Source organism: Dipodomys spectabilis, unplaced genomic scaffold (assembly GCF_019054845.1).
Source record: "Dipodomys spectabilis isolate Male_0828 unplaced genomic scaffold, ASM1905484v1 ptg000039l, whole genome shotgun sequence".
Classification (NCBI taxonomy): domain Eukaryota; kingdom Metazoa; phylum Chordata; class Mammalia; order Rodentia; family Heteromyidae; genus Dipodomys; species Dipodomys spectabilis.
This window is the reverse complement of record NW_024870716.1, coordinates 382,722-408,831: the sequence shown is the minus strand read 5'-3', so window position 1 is coordinate 408,831 and position 26,110 is coordinate 382,722. Positions and strand designations below refer to the sequence as shown.

At 41.1% G+C, this 26,110-nt stretch overlaps 1 protein-coding gene and 1 pseudogene across 2 annotated transcripts in view; both read right to left on the bottom strand.

Annotated features, from left to right (window-relative positions):
- Lima1 (LIM domain and actin binding 1) overlaps positions 1 to 26,110 on the bottom strand; it is a 123,956-nt gene that overhangs the window by 35,213 nt on the left and 62,633 nt on the right. For both annotated transcript variants that reach the window (XM_042677597.1, XM_042677598.1), the window contains exons 3-4: positions 23,845 to 23,890; positions 9,485 to 9,925 (exon numbers count right to left, since the gene is read on the bottom strand). In XM_042677597.1, the coding sequence (XP_042533531.1) occupies positions 9,485 to 9,925; positions 23,845 to 23,890 (487 nt within the window). The remainder of the gene's footprint in view (positions 1 to 9,484; positions 9,926 to 23,844; positions 23,891 to 26,110) is intronic.
- LOC122106277 lies at positions 21,659 to 21,795 on the bottom strand (annotated as a pseudogene).

Genomic DNA, 26,110 nt, shown 5'->3' with positions numbered 1-26,110 from the left:
GATCGGGTTCAAAGCCAGCCTGGGCAGGAAAGTCCGTGAGACTCTTATCTCCAATAAACCACTAGAAAACCGAAAGTGGCGCTGTGGCTCAAGAGGTAGAGCGCTCGCCTTGAGCTAAAGAGTGCAGGGACAGCACCAGGCCCAGAGTTCAAGCCCCATGACCGACCAAAAAAAAAAAAAAAAAAAGTAAAAATTGAATGAGCAAGATCATCTGATTACAGGGAAAACAGGCAGGGAAGTGTCTCTGGGGTCAGAATTATACTGCCTAGTTCTAAGGAGAAGTACATTTCTGAGATGAAACAAGTTTTCTTGAGATCACAGGTAAAGCTCTGGGCATTACTTTCAATACCTTTCTATCTGCAGAGTAACATTATCTCATATGCAATTAAGATTAACTTTATCATTCACAATTTGCAAGTAGTAGTCTGAGGTTCAGGAAGAAGGAGGGGTTTCCTTTAAACATTTGTTAAGGGAGGAAAAATTAAGGCCAAAACAAAAGAAAAAAGTGTGTGTGTGTGCCTATGTGCACGCATACACACTCTTTTATGACAGATATGTCTCAATTGAGCTCTTTTTACTGAGAAATTTGAGGAGCCCTTACTTATAATCTGTCAAGGAAAGAGAGAAAAGACATTTTAAAACTTTCTGGAATTTCCTGGGGCTTGACCTTAACCCACCCTACAAGTCTTCCTTCCTGTCAGCTGACTGCAACATTCATTAGTGTGAAAGTCTTTAAATAGTTTCTGTGAATCCACAAACCAAACATACCAACATATACCCAGTAGTCTGTAGGTTTTCTATTCCTGCTATGCTTACTTTCTAGAAAAATTCTCTTTACAGCTGATTATCAGTCATTCTTTCAACTTTCCCAACTCTGATCTTCCTTCAGACTCTCATCTTTCCACGGTAAAGGAAGAAAGGTGACTTTTAGGGATTTGTTAAACTATGTACGCATAGAGATCATGGGGTACAGCCTTAGTTTTTCAAAAGTATTAAGAGATAAAAAGTTCTTTTTTAATCTTGCCCATGTAATTGTAACCCCTCTGTACAGTATTTTTCACAATAAAAAATTTTTAAAAAGTTATTTTTTAGAGATTCTGCTAGAAAAAAAAATCTTAGTTATATGACAATACACACAAAATGAGGATTTATCTACAAGTGGTAGGATTCCTCCACATTTTTCTGACTGGCCAATAAAAACTGTGTGTTAGTGGGGAGCCGGTGGCTCATGCCTGTAATCCTAGCTACTTGGGAGGTTGAGATCTAAGGATCACAGTTCAAAGCTAGCCCAGGAAAGAAAGTCCATGAGACTCTTATCTTCCATTAACCATCAGAAAACTGGAAGTGGCACTGTGATTCAAGTGGTCGAGCCACTTGCCTTAAGGTGAGGAGCTCAGGGACAACGCCCAGGCCCAGAGTTCAAGGCCCACAACTGACCAAAAAAAAAAAGAAAAAAGTGTTAGTCTTACAATTAGCAGAGAAGGAAAGATTGGTAATTCTTCATATCTATTAAGTCAATAGAAAAAGATAAAAATAAAATTAGCTGGGTGCTGGTGTCTCATACCTGTAATCATAGGTACTCAGAAGGTTGAGATTTGAAGATTGTGATTCACCAGCCTGAGAAGGAAAGTCCCTGCCCCTGAGACTCTTATCTCCAATTAACCACCAGGAAACTTTGAGCTGTGGCTCAAGGTGGTAGAGTGCTAGCCTTGAGTGAAAAACGCAGGGATAGCTCTCAGACCCTAAGTTCAAGCCCCACAAACAACCAAAAAAACCAAACCAAACCAAACCAAACAAAAACCAAAAACCAAACAACAACAACAAAAAAGATAAAATTAATTGCTGCTAAAGCTTTTAGGAATATGTGCCCAGATTGTGCTATAAAAGTTTATTCTTTGAAAGCTAGCTGAAAATAAGTAAGAAGAATGTTCATCTGGAAGTGGCGCTGTGGTTCAAGTGGTAGAGCACTCGCCTTGAGCTGAAGAGCTCAGGGACAGTACCCAGGCCCAGAGTTCAAGCCCCGTAAACAATAACAAAAATAAATTAAAATAAATAAATAAATAAATAGATCTTACCAAAAACAAAACAAAACAAAACAAAAAGTGTTCATCTGACTGTGATACTATTAAATGAGTAATACAGACCAAAGAAAATTTAAAAAGAAAGAAAAGATTTCTGCCAAGACATTAGCACTTTTCTATTAAGCTAGAAAAGAACTAAATTATTGGAGAGTGATTATTAGTGAAATATACTTCCACCAAAGAATAACTATGCCCATTATCAAGTAGGAAGATGCTTGGTCTATGTAACAAAGACATATAGTGAGTTGGGCACTGGTGGCTCAGGCCTGTAATCCTAGCTACACAGAAGGCTGAGATCTGAGGATTGGGGTTTGAAGCCAGCCTAGGCAGAAAAGTCCCCACTGAAGGACTTGCCTCTCCCCTCACGGCCCAGTCTTTTTATGTACCTAAAGATGGATTATGAAGTATTGACTCCTGCTGTATTCCCCTAGGTCAAGCAAAGCAACAGGTACACCCTCACCTGCTTGTCCACAGGCAGGCCATTCCCACCTGGGCTCAGCCAAAAGTCCCCATCACTTCAGGCTGAGCATTCCACTCTAGGCCTAGCCAAGACACCACCCTTGGTCCCCAGGGACAATAGCCCCTCACCCCAGATGGAGTTTGGCCAAGGGCAGTGCCCTTGGCCTCCAAGAGACCATAGCCCATTTTTTTTACTTTCTGCTTCCTTGTTAAGCCCCATATAAATATGGCTACCAAATCTAGTCCCTTGCACAACCTCCAATCGCATGGGAAGGTCTGTGCTCCTCACTGGCAATAAACAGTACTAGCCTGTTGATAACTGAGTCTGGCCTATTCCTTTTCCATTCTTCATTTTCCTAACACTGATGAGACTCTTACCTCCAATTAACCACTCAAGTGGTACAGCACTAGCCTTGAGCACAAAGCGACTAAGAGACAGTGCCCAGGCCCTGAACTCAAAACTCAGAAGAGACAAAAAAATATATATAGTCACTACAACAACATAGAAATTATGTATATATGTAATTGAAAATAAGAATCTCAGGGACTCTCCTGACTGGGCTGGCTTTGAATAATAATTCTCAGCTCTCAGCCACCTGAGTAGCTCCAATTATTGATGTGAGTTGCCAATGCCTAGCTTACTTGGCTTTTCTTCTTTCTGAATGTGGATGTGGATATAGACCTCCCTCTCTCTCTCCTTCTGTCTGTCTCTCTCAATCTCCCTCCCTTTCTGTGTGTGTTTATTATTCAGACAGCTATTCCGATTTTCCAAATCCATAAGCTTCTAATTCTACAATTTTAGTAAGATTTCTTCACTCAGTTTCCCTCATGTCTTTCATTTAGTTAAATATAAAATGTGGGAAGATAGAGAGCTTATGTCTGAGGACACAGCTGTTAATGTGTTTTCAGTTTCTTCCAGTTTCCTTATATTTTAAAGATAAGGAAGTCTATCATGGCCTGTTGTTTCTAAATAATAAACAGTTACTATAATATCTATGAAGATAGTGTTATGGGTTATTACAAAATTCAACCCTTGTCCCAGTATTAGTTAGTCACTTGACACTGGACATATGAGTTAACTTCTCTAACCTCAACTACTTCTATCTAAAAATGTGTGATTGTAATACTCACTGAGAACAGTCCATATAATGTCAAGCTCTGGTGGCTCACAATTGTAATACTAGCTACTTAGGAGGTTGAAATCTGAGGATCATTAGAGCCGGCCCAGGTAGGAAAGCCCCTGAGACTCCAACAAACCATTGAATAGCTGGAAGTGGAGCTGTGACTCAAGTGGTAGAGTGCTAGTTTTAAGCACACAAAAAAAGCTCATATATAAGTGCTGGTGGCTCATGCCAGCAGAGTGCTTAATGGTCTTGCATATTATTACTAAATATATGTAAGAATTATCACTGGGCAATGACAACTCACACCTATAGATCTAGCTACTTAGGAGGCTGAGATCTGAAGATCAAGGCTTGAAACCAGTCCAGACACACAAATCTGGGAGACTCTTATTTCCAGCTAACCAGCAAAATGCCAGACGTGGCTCAAGTGGTAAAGCACCAGCTATAAGTAGAACAAGCTAAGCAAGAGCTTGAGGGCTTAAGCTCAAGTCCTAGTACCAGCACCACAATCACCCCCCCCCCCACATCCTCCTACAATAAAACATACCAAAACAAAACACCATATAATTCTTGTAAGCCCAATAAGCCCCCTTCTGATGGCTTAGCATGCTCCTTTCCTAGGCAAAACTAGAGTAAAGGCAGTAAATAATCAGCCTCCAACACCCACTGTGCCTTGAGATGGCACTCCACTGGGGCAGCTACCACCATATAAGGCAGCAAGAGCCCCTGAGAGTGACCTTCAGGTCTGGACAGCTGCAAAGTCCCTTATCTACTACTTGGGCAGCAGCCATAAATCCTAATCCACCATGACGAAGTCCCCGGTTCTCACATTCAAGCCAGGGTCTCTATCTCCTAGCCCCTTCTAGCCCCTCCTAAGCCTCCTGGGTTATATACGTCCCCTCAGACAATAGCCACACTTCTCACTCCTCTCTTGTGAGAAGGGGTCTTGCTGGTCCCTTAACTGGCAATAAACTTTTTCTTTTCTTTTTTTTTTTTTTGTACCTGGATGTCTGTGTGGTTTTCTGGCAAAGTCTAATATATTCTAAGATCTACATGTTATTGTATTTTTTTTTAATTTTATTTGTGAACATACTGTACAGAGGGGTTACAATTACATGGACAGGATAATGCGTACATTTTTACCAAGCATTGCAGCCTCCTCCTTTGTTTACCCTTCACATCCCTTCCCAGCCTCCCCCCTCGCCTCCCCCCACCCCGTTATTGTATTTTTTATGTTTTATTTGGAGTTAAAACTCAGGGCTTCAGGGGCTGGGAAGGTGGCTCAGTGATAGAGCGCTTGCCTTGCATGCTCAAGGCCCTGGGTTCAATTCCTCAGCACCACATAAGCAGAAAAAAAAAAAGCTGGAAGTGGCGCTGTGGCTCAAGTGGTAGAGTGCTAGCCTTGAGCTGAAGAACTGAGGGACAGCGCCCAGGCCCAGAGTTCAGGCCCCACAACCGGACCCCCCCCCAAAAAAAAAAACAAAACAAAACTCAGGGCTTCACTCTACTATCTAAGCAATAACCCGATGCATTTTACTTTTTGGTTGTTTCTCTTGCTTTTCCCAGGGCTGGCCCAGGACCACAATCTTCCTACCTTTGAAGAGCTAGGATTATAATCATGTGCCACCATGCTCAGCCAATGTCAATGACCTTTTTTTTTTGGTGGGGGGGGGGGTCTGTTGTGAGGCTTGAACTCTGGGCTAGAGCTCTACCACTTGAGCCACAGCACCACTTCAGCTTTTTTCTGCTTATGTGGTGCTGAGGAATTGAACCCAGGACCTCATGCATGCAAGGCAAGCACTCTACCACTGAGCCACCTTCCCAGCCCAATGTCAATGATCTTAATGGGGATTTCTCTTTCATTTTAACTTGTCAATGAGTTAGAAAGCTGAAGGAAATGCCTCTGTCATATATTCATATGGACACACACTTACCTGGTCTAAAGCAGGAATGATTCTAATAGCAGGAAGCAAAGATGGTAATATTTAGGGAGCAGATGAAGTCTTTTTGGCCCCCACACAAGCTAACATAGCCAACAATGCTTAGAGAATGTTCTAGTTCCTGACATTGCCTTTCAACACATTTTACTGCAATGAAACTGGCTAGACACCAATAAGCAATCAGCATTAAAATAAACACAGAAGAGATGACTGGTCTCTCTGACACATCAAGAATAGCCATTCAGAACAAGAAATTGTGGAAAACATCAGAATTCCTTGATTGGCATCTTTAAACTTGGATATATTATTCATTTTATCATAAATTCTAAAGAATCATTCAGGGCTATTAAAAGTAAATAAGGAGCTGGGGGCCCTGGTGGCTCATAACTGTAATCCTAGCTACTCAGGAGGATGAGATCTAAGGATCACAGTCCAAAGTCAAGCAAATCTGTGAGAGTCTTATCTTCAATTAACCACCAAAAAGCTGAAAGTGGAGTGTGGCTCAAGTGGTAGGACAAAAAAAGCTCAGGGATAGCAGCCATGTTCTGAGTTCAATCCCTAGGACTGGCACACGTGTGTGTGTGCACACATACACACAAACACACATACACAGTAAATAAAACTTGGGCTGGGGGCATGACTCAAGTTGTACACCATGTGAGACTCTAAGTTATCATTACTACTTCTTATCATTGGTGTATACCCAAAGGATGACACTGTACTTATATGTTTTAGGGTTTTGGTAAGGAGGATTCCCCTCTCTCCTGTTTCCTTTCTTTTATTCCTCTCCTAGAAGAACTACTGCACAAAGGAGTAGTCAGCATCTGTAGAAAGAATAAATGGATAGGAACAGGGAGCAGCTCAGTGGTCTATCACTTGCCTAACATGTACAAGGTCCTGGGTTTCATCCTCAGCACAGGTTGTGAGGGTGAGGAAGAACTGCCTCATCGAGCAAATAACCTAGCAAAGGCTGAAGCTGTGGTTAAGAGTTTAATGTTAGAATCTGAATATGGAATTCAGCTGTTAGTTATAGAAACAGATGAGACTTTGAAAGAAAAAGAAAGGAAGGAAGGGAAGAAGAAAGGAAGGAAGGAAGGAAGGAGAAAGAGAGAAAAAGAAAGAGAAAGAAAGAAAGAAAGGAAAAGGAAAGAAAGAAGGAAGGAAGGAAGGAGAAAGAAAGAAAGAAAGAAGAACGAAAGAAAGAAGGAAAGAAAGAAAGAAAGAAAGAAAAAGGAAAGAAGGAAGGAAGGAAGGAAGGAAGGAAAAAAGCCAGACACTTTAGTGACTCAAGCCTACAATGCCAGACACTAAAGAGGCTAAGATATGAGGATCAAGGTTTGAAACCAGCCCAAGCAGGAAAATCTAGAGGCTCTTATCTCTAACTAACTAGCATAAAGTCAGGTTCAAATAACTAGTGCTAGCCTTGAACAAAAAACTAAGGGACAACACCCAGGGTCCGGAGTTCAAGTCCCAATACTGGCATGAGAGAGAGAAGGGAGGGGGATTTACTCCAGCCAGCCAGTTATCTTTGCCTTGTATAAATAATTAAGATAAAAAAGATTTGGACAAGACATTAGGTATGTATATCCTGACCTTGCTCAGCTAGTTAGTTGAGATTCAGTCTGGGTCTCTAAAATTCAATTATGGAATCAAAGATGCACACAATTTTATTTGTCACATTGAGGTACTAATTTATTGGCTCTGAAATATATACTTACTTGTATAATCTTGCTTCTAGAAGGATTTAGGAGCATTCCAACCATATTTCTCACAATTTCCTTCTGAAGATCCAAGTATGTAACTTCCTGATTACAACCTTACCCATGTTAAGGGTATGTTATATCTTTAACCTAACATATCCTAACACAATAACCATAACCTAATTTCAAACTGATTAGTTAGTCCCCAACCTAAAGTAGACAAAACTTTTCTTAACAGTTTGATCGAAATACTAGACAAAACTTTCCCCAACATGAATAATGATGTTTGTTTAGAAAAGGCTATAAAACCAACAGTGGTTATGCTCCAGTCTCTAAGCTGCACATTAGCTAACAAACTTAATCAGGAAGTAAAAAAAAAAAAAAGAGAAAGAGAGAGGTATGCACACACATGAATACACAAGCCCAAGTGAATCTCAGAACCTATCCATCTTCCTACAAGTTCTGCCATCAAGTAGCCTACTGCCATCAGCAATGTAGTAGGATCTTTCTTTACATAGGGATGTTTTCCCCCTCTACTCAAAGCATACAGAAAGAAATAGACTTGTTCTGACCCATCTCTAACTAGACATTTATGAGAAAAAAATAGTCTCTCACCAGATCCTTACACATAATCAGCATTTTTGTTTGCTTCAGTCCCAGTCATTTCCTACCTTAGGCTAGTTTTGACATGCACAAGCCCTTTTGCACTGAATCTACATTGTATGTGCTGGCATGACATCAGCTGTCCTACCCCTGCAGGGTTTGTGAGGAGGAGACTTACAATGGTGCTTTGAGTCACTACAAAGCCCCTTCCTCTCTATTTAGGATTTCTGACATTTTTTTTCTTCCATTAAAAATTCTTCCTGTTTTAAAAAAAAATTAAAGCCATAAATGGGAAAAAGGGAATTGGCAGGCCTTAGGGGACAAAAAAATTGAGAGGAAAGAGTTTAAGAAAAGTCATAAAACTGCTTTGTGGTTACATCTCTTGCCAACTGGTTTCAGTGTTAAATCAGAACTAAAGCTCAAGCACAGCAAAGGATTCGAGCTTTACTAGTCTTTCAAAATTCTTCCTAGGCTTTCAGAGATGAGCCTCAAGCAATTAGAACTTTGCTAGGCAGGAAACAACAGGCAAGTTATGGGAAGGAACTGATAATGTCACATGGAACAAAACTGAGGGTTACAGGAGGAGTTATCTATTTCATTTTTTCGCAGAAGGAATGTTTCATGCTATTACTTCACAAATAATTGGGATTTGGGCCAAATGTTTAGCTGTAAGGGAAAAAAAAAATCTAGCTTCCCCATCTAGATGGAATCCAGAGTAAATGATGGCTTTGCTACCCACCAGATCTGTTTATTTCATTATAATGACTGTTATAACAAACCCATCCCCACATACAAGGCCAGATATGTAGGAAAGTATGAGAAAACTGGAAATTTTTACCAGCACTGTGGCCTCTGGACTGTGTTATAAGTCCCTAGCATATGTAACTCATTTTCTAGTTAAGTAATTCCCTCTGGGGACTCAGTCTGCAATCCACATGAAGGATCAAATTTCATTAGCAGTTGTAGGAAAATGCAACCCATGCATTTGCAAGTCAAAACTCCTGAAAGCCACAGTTAGTCTGGCTATCTTCATTGAGTTTTCCAGAAAGAGGATTTTAGCTGATAAAAAACATTTGTTGGAAGGCACAGATGAGGAAGTTGAGAAGAAGAGAGGGGATTCAGCTAGCAAAGAGACAACCAACTCTCAGTTTTAATGTTAAACTTTGGCCTTAACACTCTGCTGCAGCTGTGCCCAAGCAGAAGGCGATTCAGCAGTAATTCCACCCCCAAGGCTACAGATGACAAAAGGCACAGGAAGACAAATGAAAAGAGCAAGTGTATGAAAAAAAAAAAATCAATCCAGTATACAACTCTCTTCATTTCTAGATATCAACTTAAATCCCAGTTTGAACTAGATTTAATGTGAAATTGCAGGGGGGTGGGGAGGAGAAGGGAATCTCACAATCTTATCATCTATGTAAATAACTCATCAGAGACCTTATATTAACTCATCTAACTTGAAGCAAAAGATTTACTGATCACATATTCAACTCTATTCCAGCTGTCCAGATTAGAAAAACAGCTTTGTTTAGTACATGAATTGGGTTTCTCAAATATTATACTCGCCCAGTTCTTACCTTGGACTGAGTTGCTTCGCCTTTCTCAAACATCATCTTAAGCCTGTTCAGCGGAACATTGTATTTCTCTATTTTTCCCGAAGTGTCACTGTTTTCACTCATTTCACATCTCTCTACTGCATGCTTGGAATCTCCTAGACAATTTTCCATCTTTTTACTTTCTGTTGCTTGGGCTTTAAGATCCTTACTGTCCTCGGTGCAAGGATCCCGGCACTGGGTGAGGGCTTCAGGATGCGATCCGAATCTAAGGTCAGCTCTGGTTCCAGAAGTGGAGTTGCTTTTCACTTCAGCAGGATGGTGATCCGCTCGGTGCCTAACCTCAAAGCTGTTTTGCGGAGGATCTGCCTGTGACTCTGCTGCTGCCGGCACTGGGTTCTCCCACTTCTTCTTCAACACAGTCAGGGTCCCCTTTCTAAAGTGCTGTGGGAGATTTTCAGTGTTCTAGAAGAACAAGAAGTAAGTGCCAGTTATAACTTGCCTGCTGCAACAGTCAAGCATGTTCTTTGTAAAATGAAAGTTAAAACTCTAAGCAGTCCTGGTCCACAGCCGCTCAGGACAGCTGGGACAGCTGTGAACAGTTAGTCCTGCCACAGGGAGCAAGCATCCACCCAGGACAAGGAGAGGGAAAGAGGAAAAGTCAGGAGCTGAAGCAGGAAGTGATAAAACAGGATAGCCTTATAAGGGCAAAATGTGAAGAAAAGACAGCCCAGATTTGAGGACAGTTGTAATGGAGAGATTTTTTTTTTAATCCAAAGATTTGTGAGGAAAGAAAGAAGAAACAGCAAAATACCAGGTATCTTAAATATTGGAACTATAAAGTATGTCACAAAATTGTGTGAAGAATTCTGATTTTTTTTTTTTCTTTTAAAACTAAAAGCCGGGCGCCTGTGGCTCATACCTGTAATCCTAACTACTGAGGAGGCTGAGATATGAGGATCACGGTTCAAAACCCGCCCGGGCAGCAAAGTCCATAACTCTTATCTCCACCAGAAAACCTGAAGTGATGCTGTGACTCAAGTGGTAAAGTGCTCACCTTGAGCTAAAGAGCTCAGGAACAGTGCCCAGGATCAGAGATCCAGCTCCATGATTGACAAAAAAAAAAAAAATCTAAGAGAGGTTGGCACTTACTCCTGTAAGTCTAGCTACAGAGGCTGAGATCTGAGGAAACTCAGGAACAATGCCAGTCCTGAGTTCAAGCCCCATGATAGACAGAAAGAAAATAAAAGCCAAAAAAAAAAAAAAAAGCCTGGTCACTGGTAGCTCACTCATGCAATCCAAGCTACTCAGGAGGCTAAGACCTAAGGATCACAGTTCAAAGGCAGCTCAAGCAGGAAGGTCCCTGAGACTCTTATCTTCAATTAACCACAAAAAGTCAGAATTGGTGCTATGGCTCAAAGTGGAAGAATGCTAAACTTGAGTTCAAGCCCCAGAACTGGCATAGGAAGGGAAAAAGGAAGGAAGGAAGAAGGAAGGAAGGAAGGAAGGAAGGAAGGAAGGAAGGAAGGAAGAAGGGAGGAAGGAGGGAGGGAGGAAGGAGGGAGGGAGGGAGGGAGGGAGGGAGGAAAAGAAGGAGGGAAGGAGAGAGAAAAAGCAAAGAAAGAAAGAGAAGGCTTGATGTTGCTTAGTGGTAAAGTGTGTTTGCCAAGCACACAAAAGAAAACAAAACAACAAAAAAGACAAAGACACAGTATAGCTGGAAATACAAAACACTAGTAATTATAGATAATAGCTTCAAGGATTGGAATTAGGTATAGAAACCTAAAGAAATCACCAGACTTACAAATATTTTAATCAATGATATGTGACATCATTAGCATGCATATAAATGTCCTTTTTCCCCCCTCCAATGCTAGGGATCAAACCCAGGGCCTTGCACATGCATGGCAAGTACTCTTTCTACATTGTGTTATTTATTCCCAGTCCTCAAATTTATTCTAACACAAGAATCTAACCCTCTTTTTTACTCAACCTTTTTCTACATGTGTATGTCTGAATTTTTAGTTATCTTATAAAATTCACTATTCTACAGAGCCCCAGGCTGGAAAATAAGTAGGTTTAAGGAAACAACCCCACCCAGACAGGTGATCAAAGAAGAGACATTTACACACCTAAGAGAGTTCTCTTTTACCTGGAATGGAATTTACATATTTAACTCAGATTAAAAACCTGGAAATTGTCACTGATGTTGTAGAATAGAGGAAACATGTTTTGGAAGTAAAATTAAGCATCCTGTGCTTTTGAAAAATCCTAAATAAACTGAACAGCACCACTTTCCCAGCCAACCCCAACCTTTAGTACCTTCTTTCTCTCCATTCCTGCAGTCTCTGACTCCCTGGGCTTTGGACTGAGAAAGAAAAGACAGCAAACTTGGAGTGAAAGACTTGGGAGAATTAAATGGGATTAGTAGCTATATTGGGAATTAGGTCTCTTACCCTATTACTCTTCTGAATACACTGAGAGCCACTTCATAAAGTAATAGCAAGACTCAGAAAAATGAAAGTTATAGAGAACAACTGCTAGTTCTAGTGCTTAAATTGTGGTTTAGAAAATGGTTCATTGCAGGGGTGGGAAGGTGGCTCAGTGGTAGAGCGCTTGCCTTGCATGCCTGAGGCCCTGGGTTCAATTCCTCAGCACCACATAAGCAAAAAGAAAAAAGCCGGAAGTGACGCTGTGGCTCAAGTGGTAGAGCGCTAGCCTTGAGCTGAAGAGCTGAGGGACAGCGCCCAGGCCCAGAGTTCAAACCCCACGACTGGACCCCCCCCCCCAAAAAAAAATGGTTCATTGCAAGAAGCACATATGGATCTGAAATTGATAATGCATAAAAGGATTTTGTTGAGAATTTTAAAATGGCTTTTGTTGAACACAGCTACTCATGAGGTTGAAGTAAAAGGATCACTTCAGCTCAGAAGTGTAAGACCTGTTTGAGCAACACAGTAAGATCCCAGTTCAAATTAGTGAATAAATGAGTGAATAACCAAACAGCTCCAAAGCTGGTGTGCTAATGCATGCCTAAAATCCCAGAACTTGTGAAGTTGAGTCAGAAGGATTGGTAGTTCAAGTCTGGGCTATATAGTTGAATTCCAGGCCAGCCTGAGTCTACATAGAAGGGCATCATATGAGCAAGACAAGCTAAGATTAAAAAAAAAAAACAACAAGATACCATATATTTTCATTCATGTGGAGCTAGACCTAAAAGACATGAGCATTCATGGACATGAACCTACATGCATATGCTTGTATATTTAATTATATAGATATATGGATGGATAGATAGATATAATTATATAGATATATGGATAAACATAGTGCTACTACTTAGGACAAGAAAGGGAAAAGAAAGTAAGAGAGTGAATAATTTTGAGATACATTGCAACTATAAATGAAAACAGCAAATATCTTCAATGGAAGTTGTTAGTCAATAGGGGTTGAGGGAAGGGGAAAGAGAAGCAGCCTTGCTGGGGGCACATCAGGGTGAAAGAAGATGAATATGGTTACACTAGATTGTCAGTACATATAAAATCAGAACAATGAGGGGCTGGGAAGGTGGCTCAGTGGTAGAGTGCTTGCCTTGCATGCATGAGGCCCTGGGTTCCATTCCTCAGCACCACATAAGCAGACAAAGCTGGAAGTGGTGCTGTGGCTCAAGTGGTAGAGTGCTAGCCTTGAGCTGAAAGTTGAGGGACAGTCCCCAGGCCCAAAGTTCAAGCCTCACAACCGACAAAAAAAAAAAGGAAAAGAAAAGAAAAAAGAACAATGAAATTTGCTGAAATTACATTAGGAAGTAGGAAGACAATAAGCAAAAATGATAAAAGAGGGAGATTGATTAGAATGCTAGACTAGCATGCATGAAACCTTAGGTTCGATTCCTCAGTATCACATAAAAAGAAAAAGCCTAAAGTGGAGCTGTGGTTCAAGTAGTAGAGTGCTATTCTTGAGTAAAAGAAGCTGGGACAGTGCCCAGGGCTTGAGTTGAAGCCCCAGTACTGGCCAAAAAAAAAAGTCACAATGTAATCCTTGCTTGTATAGCTAATATATGCTCATAATAGTAGTAATAAAAAGTTCCAGGGCTGGGAAGGTGGCTCAGTGGTAGAGCGCTTGCCTTGCATGCCTGAGGCCCTGGGTTCGATTCCTCAGCACCACATAAGCAAAAAAGAAAAAAGCCGGAAGTGGCACTGTGGCTCAAGTGGTACAGCACTAGCCTTGAGCGGAAGAGCTGAGGGACAGCGCCCAGGCCCAGAGTTCAGGCCCCACGACCGGATCCTCCCCCCCAAAAGTTCCAGAATCTGGGTCACCCGCAGTACTCTTAGCCCTACTACCTCATGTCACATGATGGATGAGTCACCTGGGCCTCTGTCTTCACCTGCCCTAAAGTGTACACCCAGGAGCCCTGAAAACCAGAGACACATTCTACCTTGTTTACCGGACACTACTTTTTGTAGATATGTATTATGGAACCAAAGTATATCTATTGACATGGAAAGATGCTCACAAGATACTTAAATAAAAAAAGAAAATTATATATTGTCAGGATCTCATTTTACAATATGTATATGTATTTGTAAATATTATCCTAGAAAAGTAGTCTGGAATAAAATAGATCAGAATGTTACCAAGTTATTTTTGGAAAATGAATTATGGTACTTGTATTTCCTTTTTTATAATAAATATAATAATATGATAAACGTGAAAAGCTAAAAATATAATTATCTTCATATCACAAAAAAAAAGCTTTCATAGAATATGAAATAAATATGATGTTACTGTAAGCAGCCTCATTTCTACTTGTGATGAGCAGAAAGAAAAGGAATTTGGGTGGTGCAGTATCAGCAGAGTCCTGAACTAGATCTGGGTAGAAGACATCCTTTTAGGGAGGCTTTTTTGTTTCTTTTCTGAAAGATTAAGTATGTTTTTATTAAAATGATCTTCTAAAGATCCAAGTTCAAGAGTGTAGAGGCAGGGGTGGAGACAATAAGAGAAAGGGTTTGGCAATGTGTTCTGATAACATTAAAGGCCCTACCAAAAAAAAAAAAAAAAAAGGCCCTACACCCTTAAATCACTCCTAGGCCATGGTAGTGATCCAAGCCTTTAGGACCCAAGGCAAGCAACAATGAGGAAAAAAGAAAAGTTACACAATAAGAGCAATAGCTGGGCTGGGAAGGTGGCTCAATGGTAGAGTGCTTGCCTTGCATGTATGAGGCTCTGGGTTTGATTCCTCAGCACCACATAAGCAGAAAAAGTCTGAAGTGGTGCTGTGGCTCAAGTGGTAGAGTGCTAGCCTTGAGCTGAAGAGCTGAGGGTCAGTGTCCAGGTCCAGAGTTCAGGTCCCACAACCGCTCCCCACCCCCCAAAAAAGGAGCAATAGCTAAAATCAACACAATGTAAAGAATATTAGCCCAAGAGGTCTGGGTTTATCACTGGATAATGCGTATCAGATCATATGCTTTTCTTTCTTTGTATTATCTATAATTGAATCCTTACTTGCACAATGTACCTCCATCCAATCAAATGACTTTAGTCAAGTTTCTTTCTTTTTTTTTTTTTTTTTGCCAGTCATGGACCTGAACTCTGGGCCTGGGCGCTGTCCCTTATCTCTTCAGCTCAAGGCGAGCGTTCTACCGCTTGAGCCACAGCACCACTTCCGGCTTTTTCTGTTTATGGGGTGCTGAGGAATCAAACCCAGGGCCTCACGCATGCAAGGCAAGCACTCTACCACTGAACCACCTTCCCAGCCCCAGTTTCTTAGTTTCTGGAAACTACCACACAAGATTATTGTAGAGAATAAATAAAGACTATATTATCATATGTCAAATAATATTTAATCTAAATAGGCATTCAGTAAGTGGTGACAATAATCATTAAATAAATGACCCTGCCTGTTCTCCAGCTACTTGGCACCATGGTATTCAACCATGATCAACCACCACAGTGCTTAGTCATCTTCCAAATCAATTTCTTTTTTTTTTCCTCTACCAGTCATGGGACTTCAATTCTGGGCTTGGGTGCTGTCCCTGGGCTCTATTTTTTTTTTTTTTTCCTCAAGACTAGTCTCCATACAGGGTAGGTACCAGGAGAAAAAGGATGAAATGTTAATTGATGTCATTTGCATCAAAGTGTTAACATTTTCCCTAAGTATTGTCCTAGACTAAGGTACTGGGAAGTGAAGACATCTGAACATTTTCAAGGACCACATTGATTACTATGTTATCACAGCTTCTTTTCTTTAATTGACATCTAGTAAGCCTCAGAATTTTGGCACTTTGCCTCTGGATCATAATTTTCTCCCTGAATCCAGAATCCTGAATCAGAGGAGATTCAACACCATGTTTTTCCTGTATGAACATCTGACTTAGAAATGGGATGTGCTAGAGCTCAATCAGTCTTTTTTTTTTTTTTGTCGGTCATTGGGCTTGAACTCTGGGCCTGGGCATTGTCCCTCAGCTCTGCTCAAGGCTAGCGTTCTACCACTTGAGCCACAGCACCACTTCTGGTTTTCTGGTGGTTTATTGGAGATAAGAGTTTCATGGCCTTTCCTGCCCAGGCTGGCTTTGAACCTCGATCCTCAAATTTCAGCCTCCTGAGTAATTAGGATTACACGAGTGAGCTACTTGCACCTGGCTTCAATTAGTCTTAAACTTGCATAAGTCCTTTCCCTTTTTGGGATCTTAGTTGTTGCTATCTCAGGAGAATTTTCATTTCAAAAGTAGAAGAATGATCTGGGTGTGGTGTTGCACACCTGTAATTCCAGCACTTGGATGGTTGAGGCTAGAATATCAGGAGTTCAAATCCTTGTGTTAAAAAAAAAAAAAAAAAAAAGAGGGCTGGGAAGGTGCTTGCCTTGCATGCATGAGGCCCTAGGTTTGATTCCTCAGCACCATATAAGCAGAAAAAGCCGGAAGTGGCACAGTGGCACAAGTGGTAGAGTGCTAGCCTTGAGCTGAAGAGCTCAGGGACAGTGCCCAGGCCTAGAGTTCAAGCCCCACAATGGAAAGGAAAAAAAAAAGAAAGGAAGCTGGGCATTGGTGGCTCACACCTGTAATTCCAGCTACTTAGGAGGCTGAGGTTTAAGCATCACAATTCAAAGCCAGCCCACACAGGCAAGTCTGTGGTACTCTTATCTCCAATTAACCATCAGAAAATTATAAGTGGTGCTGTGGCTCAAAGGGGTTGAACGCTAGCCTTGAGCAAAAGAAAGCTCAAGGACAGGCCTCAAGTTCAAGCCCCACAACTGACAAAAATAAAAATAAAAGAAATAGAAAAGGGGGGGCTGGGAAGGTGGCTCAGTGGTAGAGCACTTGCCTTGCATGCATGAGGCCCTGAGTTTGATTCCTCAGCACCACATAAGCAAAAAGAAAAAAGCTGGAAGTGGTGTTGTGGCTCAAGTGGTAGAGCGCTAGCCTTGAGCTGAAGAGCTGAGGGACAGCGCCCAGGCCCAGAGTTCAGGTCCCATGACCGGACCAAAAAAAAAAGAAAATTCAAGCTATCATATAACCCAATTCCACTATTTGCTAAAGAAGTAAATTTACCTATGTTCAATATTTCTCTTTCATGGTAGTGAGTGTTCTTTAATTTAGTAGATTAAGTCATACCTTTATGTCATTATATGAACATTTCTCTCTGTTTTGTTTTTTTCCCCTTTTGTGCTGGTACCAAGGTTTAAACTCAAGGCACATAGTTTCACTCACAGCTGATGCTCTACCATTTCAACCTCACCTCCAGTCTGGCATTTTGCTGGCTAGTTGGAGACAAGAGTCTCATGGACTTTTCTGATCAGGCAGACTTTAAACTGTGATATTCAGACCCCAGCCTCCTTACTAGCTAAGATGACAGGTGTGAGCCATCAGTGCCAAGTTCCCTCTGTTCTTTGGAAAGAAAAGCAGCACTCTGTCATTAGTAAACACAAAACTGGTGACATTCAAATAAAGTATGTAGTTTGAATAAAGTCTGTAGTTTGTGTATGTATCTATATCTATAGAGATCTATCTATCTATCTATCTATCTATCTATCTATCTATCTATCTATCTATCTATCTATCTATCTATCTATCTATCTATCTACTATCTTCCCTGAGACAGAGTCTCCTTGTGTAACCCAGGCTTGAAGCCTTATCCTTAAGCTTCCCCTTCTCAAATGCTGGGATTATAATACTGAATCACCACTCTTGGCTAGATGAATGTATATAAAAACTCTTACTCTAAATCCAAAACTATTTCAAAGTAAAAAAAGGTTTATTACAAAAAAAAAAAAAGGGAACTCTCTGTCAACTTGATGTCTCCTTCTAGCTAGTGCTGTCTCTTGTATTTCACAGTTAAGGGTCTAGAGAGCATAGACTATAGTTGCTATTTCTATTTCCTGTCTTTCCACTTACTCTTATATTACCAAACAATCTGTGCAGTAGGTTCAACCAAGACTGGCATTTAACAAAAAAAAAAAAAAAAAGTTTTTTTTTGGGTCTGGTTGTGGGGGCCTGAACTCTGGGCCTGGGCACTGTCCCTCAGCTCTTCAGCTCAAGGCTAGGCATTCTACCACTTGAGCCACAGCACCACTTCCGGCTTTTTTTTCTTTTTGCTTATGTGGTGCTGAGGAATTGAACCCAGGGCCTCATGCATGCAAGGCAAGCGCTCTACCACTGAGCCACCTTCCCAGCCCCTAACCAAAAATTTTTTACATCACATTAAAAAATTTTTGGCCTGATGGCAGTGTCTAACGCCTATAATCCTAGCTACCCAGGAGGCTGAGATCTGAGAATTGCGGTTCAAAGCCAGCCCAGGCAGGAAAGTCCATGAGACTCTTATCTCCAATTATCCACCAGAGTGGTGCTGTGGCTCAAGTGGTAGAGAGCTGGCCTTGAGCTGAAGAGTGCAGGGATAGTGCCCAAGCCCAGAGTTTAAGCCCCACAACAGACAAAAGTAAATAAATAAATAAAAATAAAAAATAAAATAAAAAATTGGCAGCACTAGGGATTGAACCAGGGGCTGGCTTTGAACCATGATCCTCAGATCTCAGCTTCCTGAGTAGGATAACTCTGTTTTTTCAAATATTCCTTTCTTCAAGACCCAATGTGGTAGTACATATCTATAATCCCAGCTACTCATAAAGATATCTAGAGGATCAGAATTTGGGACTAAACCAGGCAAAAAGGTTGGGAGACCCATCTGAACCAACAAGCTAGAAATGGTGGTTCATGTCTGTGTCTCAGCTACACAGGGGACATTGGAAGGGGATAGAAGTCTGAAGCCAGATACTAGGCAAAAATGTGATGCCTCTCTGCCTTGAACTTAGTCCAATTGGCCTTTATCCCACTACTTCCAAACAGTACAAGATGACCAGTGACCTACCTTCCTGTTGCCAAATCTGATGGTCAACATCCAGCTTCTCTGTGTTACACCCTGTTAAGTCATCTAGAAAAGCTTTCTTCACTTTGCCTTTCTCATCTTCTACTGCCTTGTTTTTTTTTTTTTCCATGCCATACTGGACTTAAACTGGGCTTTTTACTCAAGGCTGGTATTCTTATCACTCCAAACACAACTCTACTTCCAGATTTTTGATGCTTAATTGGAGATGAGTCTATGGACTTTCCTGCCTACGCTGGCTTTGAACTGAGATCCTAAGATCTCAGCATCCTGAGAAGCTAGGATTATAGACATGATCTATTGGTGCTCTGCCTTCTATTGCTTGTTACTACTGGTTACTGCTCATTGCTCCAACCTTTATAAACAGCCTAAGGCCCCAACTAGGATCTCTGACCTCTGTACTCTCCACTTACTAGCTTGATTTATCTCATGCATCTTATTTAATTACCACTGATACTTTAATATATACCACTATCTCCAGTCTGGATCTCTTCTGTATATCTAAATTTTCATTTGTCATTTCCACTTAGATGTCTTAATAAAGCCTTTCACATTTAGTATGTCCAAAACTGAGCTTCTAATTCCCTCATTCCAGTTCTGTTTTTTCTATAATCTTCCCTATCATCTCAGTTAATAGCATTTTAATTTCATTTAATTTAGGCCAAAAAATTGTTGCCATTCTTGATTCTCTCTGTCTCCCTGTGTGTGTATGTGTGTATGTGTCTCTCTCTCTCACTTTCTCTCTCTCTTTTGGGCTCTGGGGCTTGAATTCAGAGCTTGAGCTCTGTCCCTGAGCCTTTCTGTGCTCAAGGCTAGCACTCTACCACTTGGGCCACAGCACCACATCTGGTTTTTTCTGTTTATGAAATACTGAAGAATCAAACCCAGGCTTCATGCATGCTAAGCAAGAGCTCTGTCACTAAGCTACATTCCAAGCCCCATTCTTGATTCTTCTCTTGCTCGCTCCCATAAATATAAATCATGACGAATGCTCATAATCTAGACTGCCAATACTCCAATCTAATCCACTACCATCTATCCCTTCCCTAAACATTACAATTATCACCACACAGTTACCATGGTTCCTCTATTTTAACTCAGCTAACATCAGTCATTGCACACAAACTCTGCCCCCAAATCCTCCTTCCCTTCAGAGTTAGGGTCTCCTTCCCTTCAGATTGTCTCAATGACCCTTTCTACTCCTTGTCTTCAAATACACAAAGACTCTTTGGGCATTTGACCATGCTGTTCCTCCTGTCCAAATCTTTCTTTTCTTGGCTCATGTCCTCAGATCTCTGTCCAAATGTCACCTAATCAGAGGACTGCACCTAAACTTACATTCTTAGTGCCTCAAACAGTGTTTAATATGTACCAGGTACTTTGAGAAAGCTTGCCAAATAAAAAAGGAAAAGGAAAAAGAAAAGGAAAAGGAAAAAAGGAGAAGGAAGGGTAAAAACAGGCTGAAGACAGAAGGATAAAAGAAATCAGCAGAGTGAAGTGATAGTAGCATTTTTTTCTTATAAAGCACCAGAGATCTATTTTTAAATTACAAGGAAATTAAGCCAAAGACTTAGCCAATAATACCTTCTTAGAACAAAGTATAATAGGTTAGGTACCAAACCTATTTAATGTTAGGTACCTAATCTATTTAAATGTAAATGTTTGTATAATATACACATATTCATGCATGCATATTACATACATGCACACATAATATACATTACATATACAATATCTAATACATACAAAATAATGCATACATGAATATATATTAAACATATAAAGAATGCATAATATAAATGATTCTGTATGGCCAGCCAAATTAAAGAATTTTTGTCCAACCAGAGGCAACAAAGTTTATCTATTTGTGTTTCCAATGCAATGATTCACACATTCAACAATAAATTTGGATCTAAAATTTAGCCATTAGAAAAACAGACTTATAATTTTGGGCATTGTAAAAAATATTTTTTATCATATTGGGTCACAGAAAGTTATCCAGTTATATACTGAGATAGATTAAAGATATAGATAGATAGATAGATAGAGTATAGGTATGTGTGGGTGGCTCATGCCTGTAATCCTAGCTACTCAGGAGGTTAAAGTCTGAGGATAAAGTTAAATGCAAATAGGGTTAAAATTCTACTTTTCATAACACCAAGTCCTAAGTATAACATAAATTATAGAGGGGTTTTTTTGGAGGGGGAGGGGGTTGGTTGTGGAGCTTGAACTCTAGGCCTTGGTGCTGTCCCTCAGCAATTCAGCTCAGGGTTAGGGCTCTACCACTTGAGCCACAGCACCACTTCCAGTTTTCTAGTGGTTTATTGGAGATAACAGTTTCATGGACTTTCCTTCCCAGGCTGGCTTTAAACCTCGATCCTCAGATCTCAGCCTCCTGAGTGGCTAGGATTACAGGTGTGAGCCACCAGCACTCGGCTTAGAGTTTTTTTTGTTTTGTTTTGTTTTATATTTTTAATGCTTAATTGTAAATGAAAATTAAGAGGCTACAAAAGTATTATGAAGCAGAAGGCACTCATTGTAGGTTAAACTGACTCACTCTATAGGGGGCACAAGGACCACACCCACAAAGGTCATCAATAGTGAGATTACTGACAGCATGCCATCTACCATCTGAAATTTCACTTAAAAAACAAATTTAAGGGGACAATGGCTACTGTTGACCTCTTAGCCAGGGAATATAGAAGAGAAATCATCTACAGGTGCCTCAAGTCTCCACTAACACACAGTTTTACAGAAATAAGCCTAAATTAAGCAAGAATGTCAGGTGATGATGAAGCTTGCTCTTGAGAGGCAATCTGTATTTTATGATGTTTGATCACACTCTTTCTCCTGCTGGATAGTTTCCTTTGAAGGAAGAGTGTTTTTTTCCTCAGTATTAGTTTTCTTCAGTTTGATCTGTCAAACTTCTCCACTTCGGACATGTCTGGCTTATCACTCATCTTGACTGGAGGCCTGGTGGCTCCCGAGAGGATGCTAGCAGGGGTAGAACGCTGCCTGGCTCTGAGCCTTTTGGGTCCCGGCTTAGTTTTTTAACATACTAATTATTTCTCTAGTACTAAAGGTACAAAACATTCAAGATTTGTCTATTCATTTTTCCACCTCTGAAAGATACTACCAGGCAACACAGGTAAGCACAAGAGTCTCATTCATTAAAAAAGGTGTTAGCCAGGTGCTGGTGGCTTATGCCTATAACCCTAGCAATTTAGGGGGCTGGGATCTTAAGATCATGGGTCCAAGCCAGCCCAAGCAGGAAAGTCTGTGAGACTCTTATCTCCAATTAATCACCAGAAAAATAGAAGTGGCACTGTGGTTCAAAGTGGTACAGCACTAGCCCTGAGCAAAAATCCTCAGGGACAGTGCCCTGAGTTCAAAGCCTCAGGACCAATGCCCAAAACAAACAACAACAACAACAACAAAAAAACAGTAAGTGGGGCTGGGAAGGTAGCTCAGCGGTAGAGTGCATGCCTTGCAAGCATGAGGCCCTGGGTTCGATTCCTCAGCACCATATAAAAAGAAAAAGCCGGAAGTGGCGCTGTGGCTACAGTGGTAGAGAGCTAGCCTTGAGCTGAAGAGCTGAGGGACAGCGCCCAGGCCCAGAGTTCAGGCCTCATGGCCGGCAAAAAAAAAAAAAACAGTAAGTGATATTTCCATGTTATATGACTTTATGGCTTTTAAGAGAAAATGCATCACTTTATGCAACATTGTAACATCTAGAGAGGGCATGCTGCATGAAACAAACTCAATCTGTATGCCATAATCTAATAAACATGAATACTAAAAAAATTAAAAAAAAGAATTATTGTCCAAATGTGTGACTTTTTGTCCTCATAATATTAAATCAGGCCAATCAAGGTGGCACCTGCCTATAATCTCAGTACCTGGGTGCTGAGGCAAAAGGATCACAAGTTCAAGACCTGGAAGACATACATAGTTCAAGGCCAGGCTGAGCTACAGATTGAAACCCCATTTAAAAAAGAAAAGTGCTGGGAATGTAGCTCAATGGTAGAGTGCTTGCCTAGTATAGTCCCAAGTTTCAATCACTAGAACCTCAGGAAAAAAGATTAAATCAAGGAGTCAGAAATGGTACTTGGAAGGATAAGTCATGGGGGCCACTTAAGCCTACATGTTGAGCCATTTACTGATACCCTATGTCTTAAAAAAAAAAAAAATTAAATCAAGCTGGGCACTGTTGGCTCACGCCTGTAATCCTAGTAGCTACTCAGGAGGCTGAGATCTGAGGACCTTGAGGTTCAAAGCCAGACTGGGCAGGAAAGTCTGTGAGACTCATCTCCAAAAACCACTCATAAAACCGGAAGTGGCGCAGTGGCTCAAGTGGTAGAGCGCTAGCCTTGAGCTGAAGAGCTGAGGGACAGTGCCCAGGCCCAGACTTCAAGCCCCATGACCAGAAAAAAAAAAAAATCAAAAGAGATATATTATCCTGGACACCTGGAAATGAGCAAGCAGGGAGAATAGAGAATAGGTGTTCAGTATTGGCAGGGAACTTATTCTGGAGGTTTTTGTCTTTGATGGGCCTTGTAGTTAAGAAACTGGCTAACTAGACTAGGTCAAGAAATTTGCTGTGACTTCCAGAGGATGGCAGCAACAGCAGCACTACCACCATTTAAATGCAGAGATACAAACATTCTGGTTGTCGGTTTTGGATAAAGGGATGACAGCCTAGGAAAGTTTGTTTTCATTTGATCAGAAGTAGCAAGCCATTTTCCTAACTTCAGAGAAACCACTTGGCCTTACATCTTCACTCAGTACAGAAAAGAAAAGAAGAGGCTCAAAAGGAGAATATCAGTTAAGAAGTAAGATCCCTTGCATCTAAGCCAACTTCTCCAAGGCAAATGGCTCATAAATCACACTAGCTGGCTCAACAGTTCAGCACAGCTGACATGGAGCCCGGACCCCACAAAGCTGCAGGTGGATTGGCCACACACTCACTCATATGAGTTCCACATGCCCTGGGGCCTCAGAGTACTTACATTTCTCTTCTTTTCCATATTTGCCTCCTCAGCTGCTTTCTGATACCTTCAGAGAAGGGAGAAGGAGAAAATATCTTCAATTTAACTTTATTTTCACTCATAATATTTAAGAAAACCACTTTTGCATATTTGATTTCTACCAGTATTTGTCTTTAATGGACACCATCAGAAGCAGCAGAGAATCAGAGTAGCCTTTACTTCTTGGATCTACTCTAGGCCCCTGTTCACATATTAGAGAATGAGGTCAAAAGCTTGGAAGCAACAGAGCAGAAAGTCAGTTCTAAGCCTCAGTTTTGTCACTTACCAAATGACTTCTAGGCAGTCACTAGATCTTTCTATGCCTTGGTTTCTTTAAAATGGCTTCATAATCTATTAGCAGGGTTGCTAGGAAAATTAAATGACATCATATGACACTTAAAAATGCTTTGGAAGCTAGGTGGTCAGGTGGCTTCACATATAATCCTTGCTACCCTGAAGGCTGAGATCTGAGGATCATGGTCCAAAGGCAATCCAGGCAGGAAACTCAGGAAACTCTGTGAGATTCTCCAATTAAGTACCAGAAAATGCCAGAAGTGGAGCTGTGGCTCAAGTGGTAGAGCACTAGCCTTGAGCAAAAAGCCCGGGGACAGTGCCCCAGGCCTTGAGTTCAAGCCCTACGAGCCAACCAAAACCAACCAACCAAACAAACAAAAAACTAACTAATAGGTTAGGAACCCAACAAGCCCCAGGACCAGCATTAAAAAAAGAAAAGCTATGGTAGAGTGCTAGCCTTGAGTTGAAGAGATGAGGGACAGCACCTGGGTCCAGAGTTCAAGTCCCACGACTGACAAAAAAAAAAAAAAAGCTTTGGAAATAAATACAACAAATCCTCATTAATAATTCTAAGATGTATATCCCTGACCACACATATATGCATTAGTGATTCTGAAATCTTTAGTGTTAGAAGCTAGTCACATTGCCTGCACATATCTGTACTTAGTCTAAGTTACTGTTACTGTCACTGTAGCTCAGTTATATTTGATATGACATATATTGAATGCTGCTTAAAGCTGTACATAATAGCTCATGCCTGCAACACTTGCTACTCAGGAGGCTGAGATTGGGAGGACTGTGGCTTGAAGCCAGCCTGGGAAAAGGGTTCTCAAGGCCCCCTTTTCAATCAATAAAAATTTGTGCATGGTGGTGCACATCTATGATCCTTGCTGTGCTGGAAATGAACATAGGAGGATCATGATCCAGGCTAGCCTGGGCAAAAAGCAAGACCATATCTAAAAATCAGCAAAAGCAAAAAAATCTGAGTATGTGGTTCAAATGGTGGAGTTTCTGCTTTGCAAGTGCCAGACCTTGGGTCAAAGCCCCAGTACTCTACCACTACCATCTCCTCCAAAAACCCTAAAAGGGCTGAGAATGTGGCTTAGTGGTAGAGTGCTTGGCTAGCCTTGGGTTCGATTCCTCAGTACCATATAAACAGAAAAAGCTGGAAGTGGCACTGTGGCTCAAGTGGTAGAGTGTTAGCCTTGAGTAAAATGAAGCTCGGGAACAGTGCCCAGGCCCTGAGTTCAAGCCCCAGGACTGGCAAAAAAAAAAAAAAAAAAACCCACTAAACTAAAAGCCATGTAACACAGTGGGCTGGTGGGTGGTGCGAATCAAATGGTAGAGTGCCCCCTGTGAACAAAAATGCTGAGTGAGAGCACAAGACCCTGAGTTTAAGCTCTGGTACCAGCCCAGTTTAAGTACTGGTACCAGTGCTTCTAGTTCCAAACCTTAATCCCTAGATCTCAGCCTCCTGAGTGACTAGGATATAATTATAGTCATGGGCTGGGAATGTGGCTTAGTGGTAGAGTGCTTGCCTAGCATGTATGAAGCCCTGGGTTCAATTACTTAGTACCACTAATTCAATTACTTAGTAGCACTATGGTTCAAGTGGTAGAGTGCTAGTCTTGAGCAAAAGAGGCTCAGGGACAGTGCCCATGCTCTGAGTTCAAGCCCCAGGACTGGCACACACACAAAAAAAGATTACAGGCATGAGCCACAGGCACCCAGCATTATGGAAGAGTATTTCTTAAGGTCTCTTTCAGTTTTATCACTGTTTAATTTTTTTTTTTTTTTGGTTGGTCATGGGGCCTGAACTCTGGGCCTGGGGACTGTCTCTTAGCTCTTCAGCTCAAGGCTAGCACCTTACACTTGAGCCACAGCACAATTTCTGGCTTTTTCTGCTTATGTGGTTATAAGGAATTGAATCCAGGGCCTCACGCATGCAAGGCAA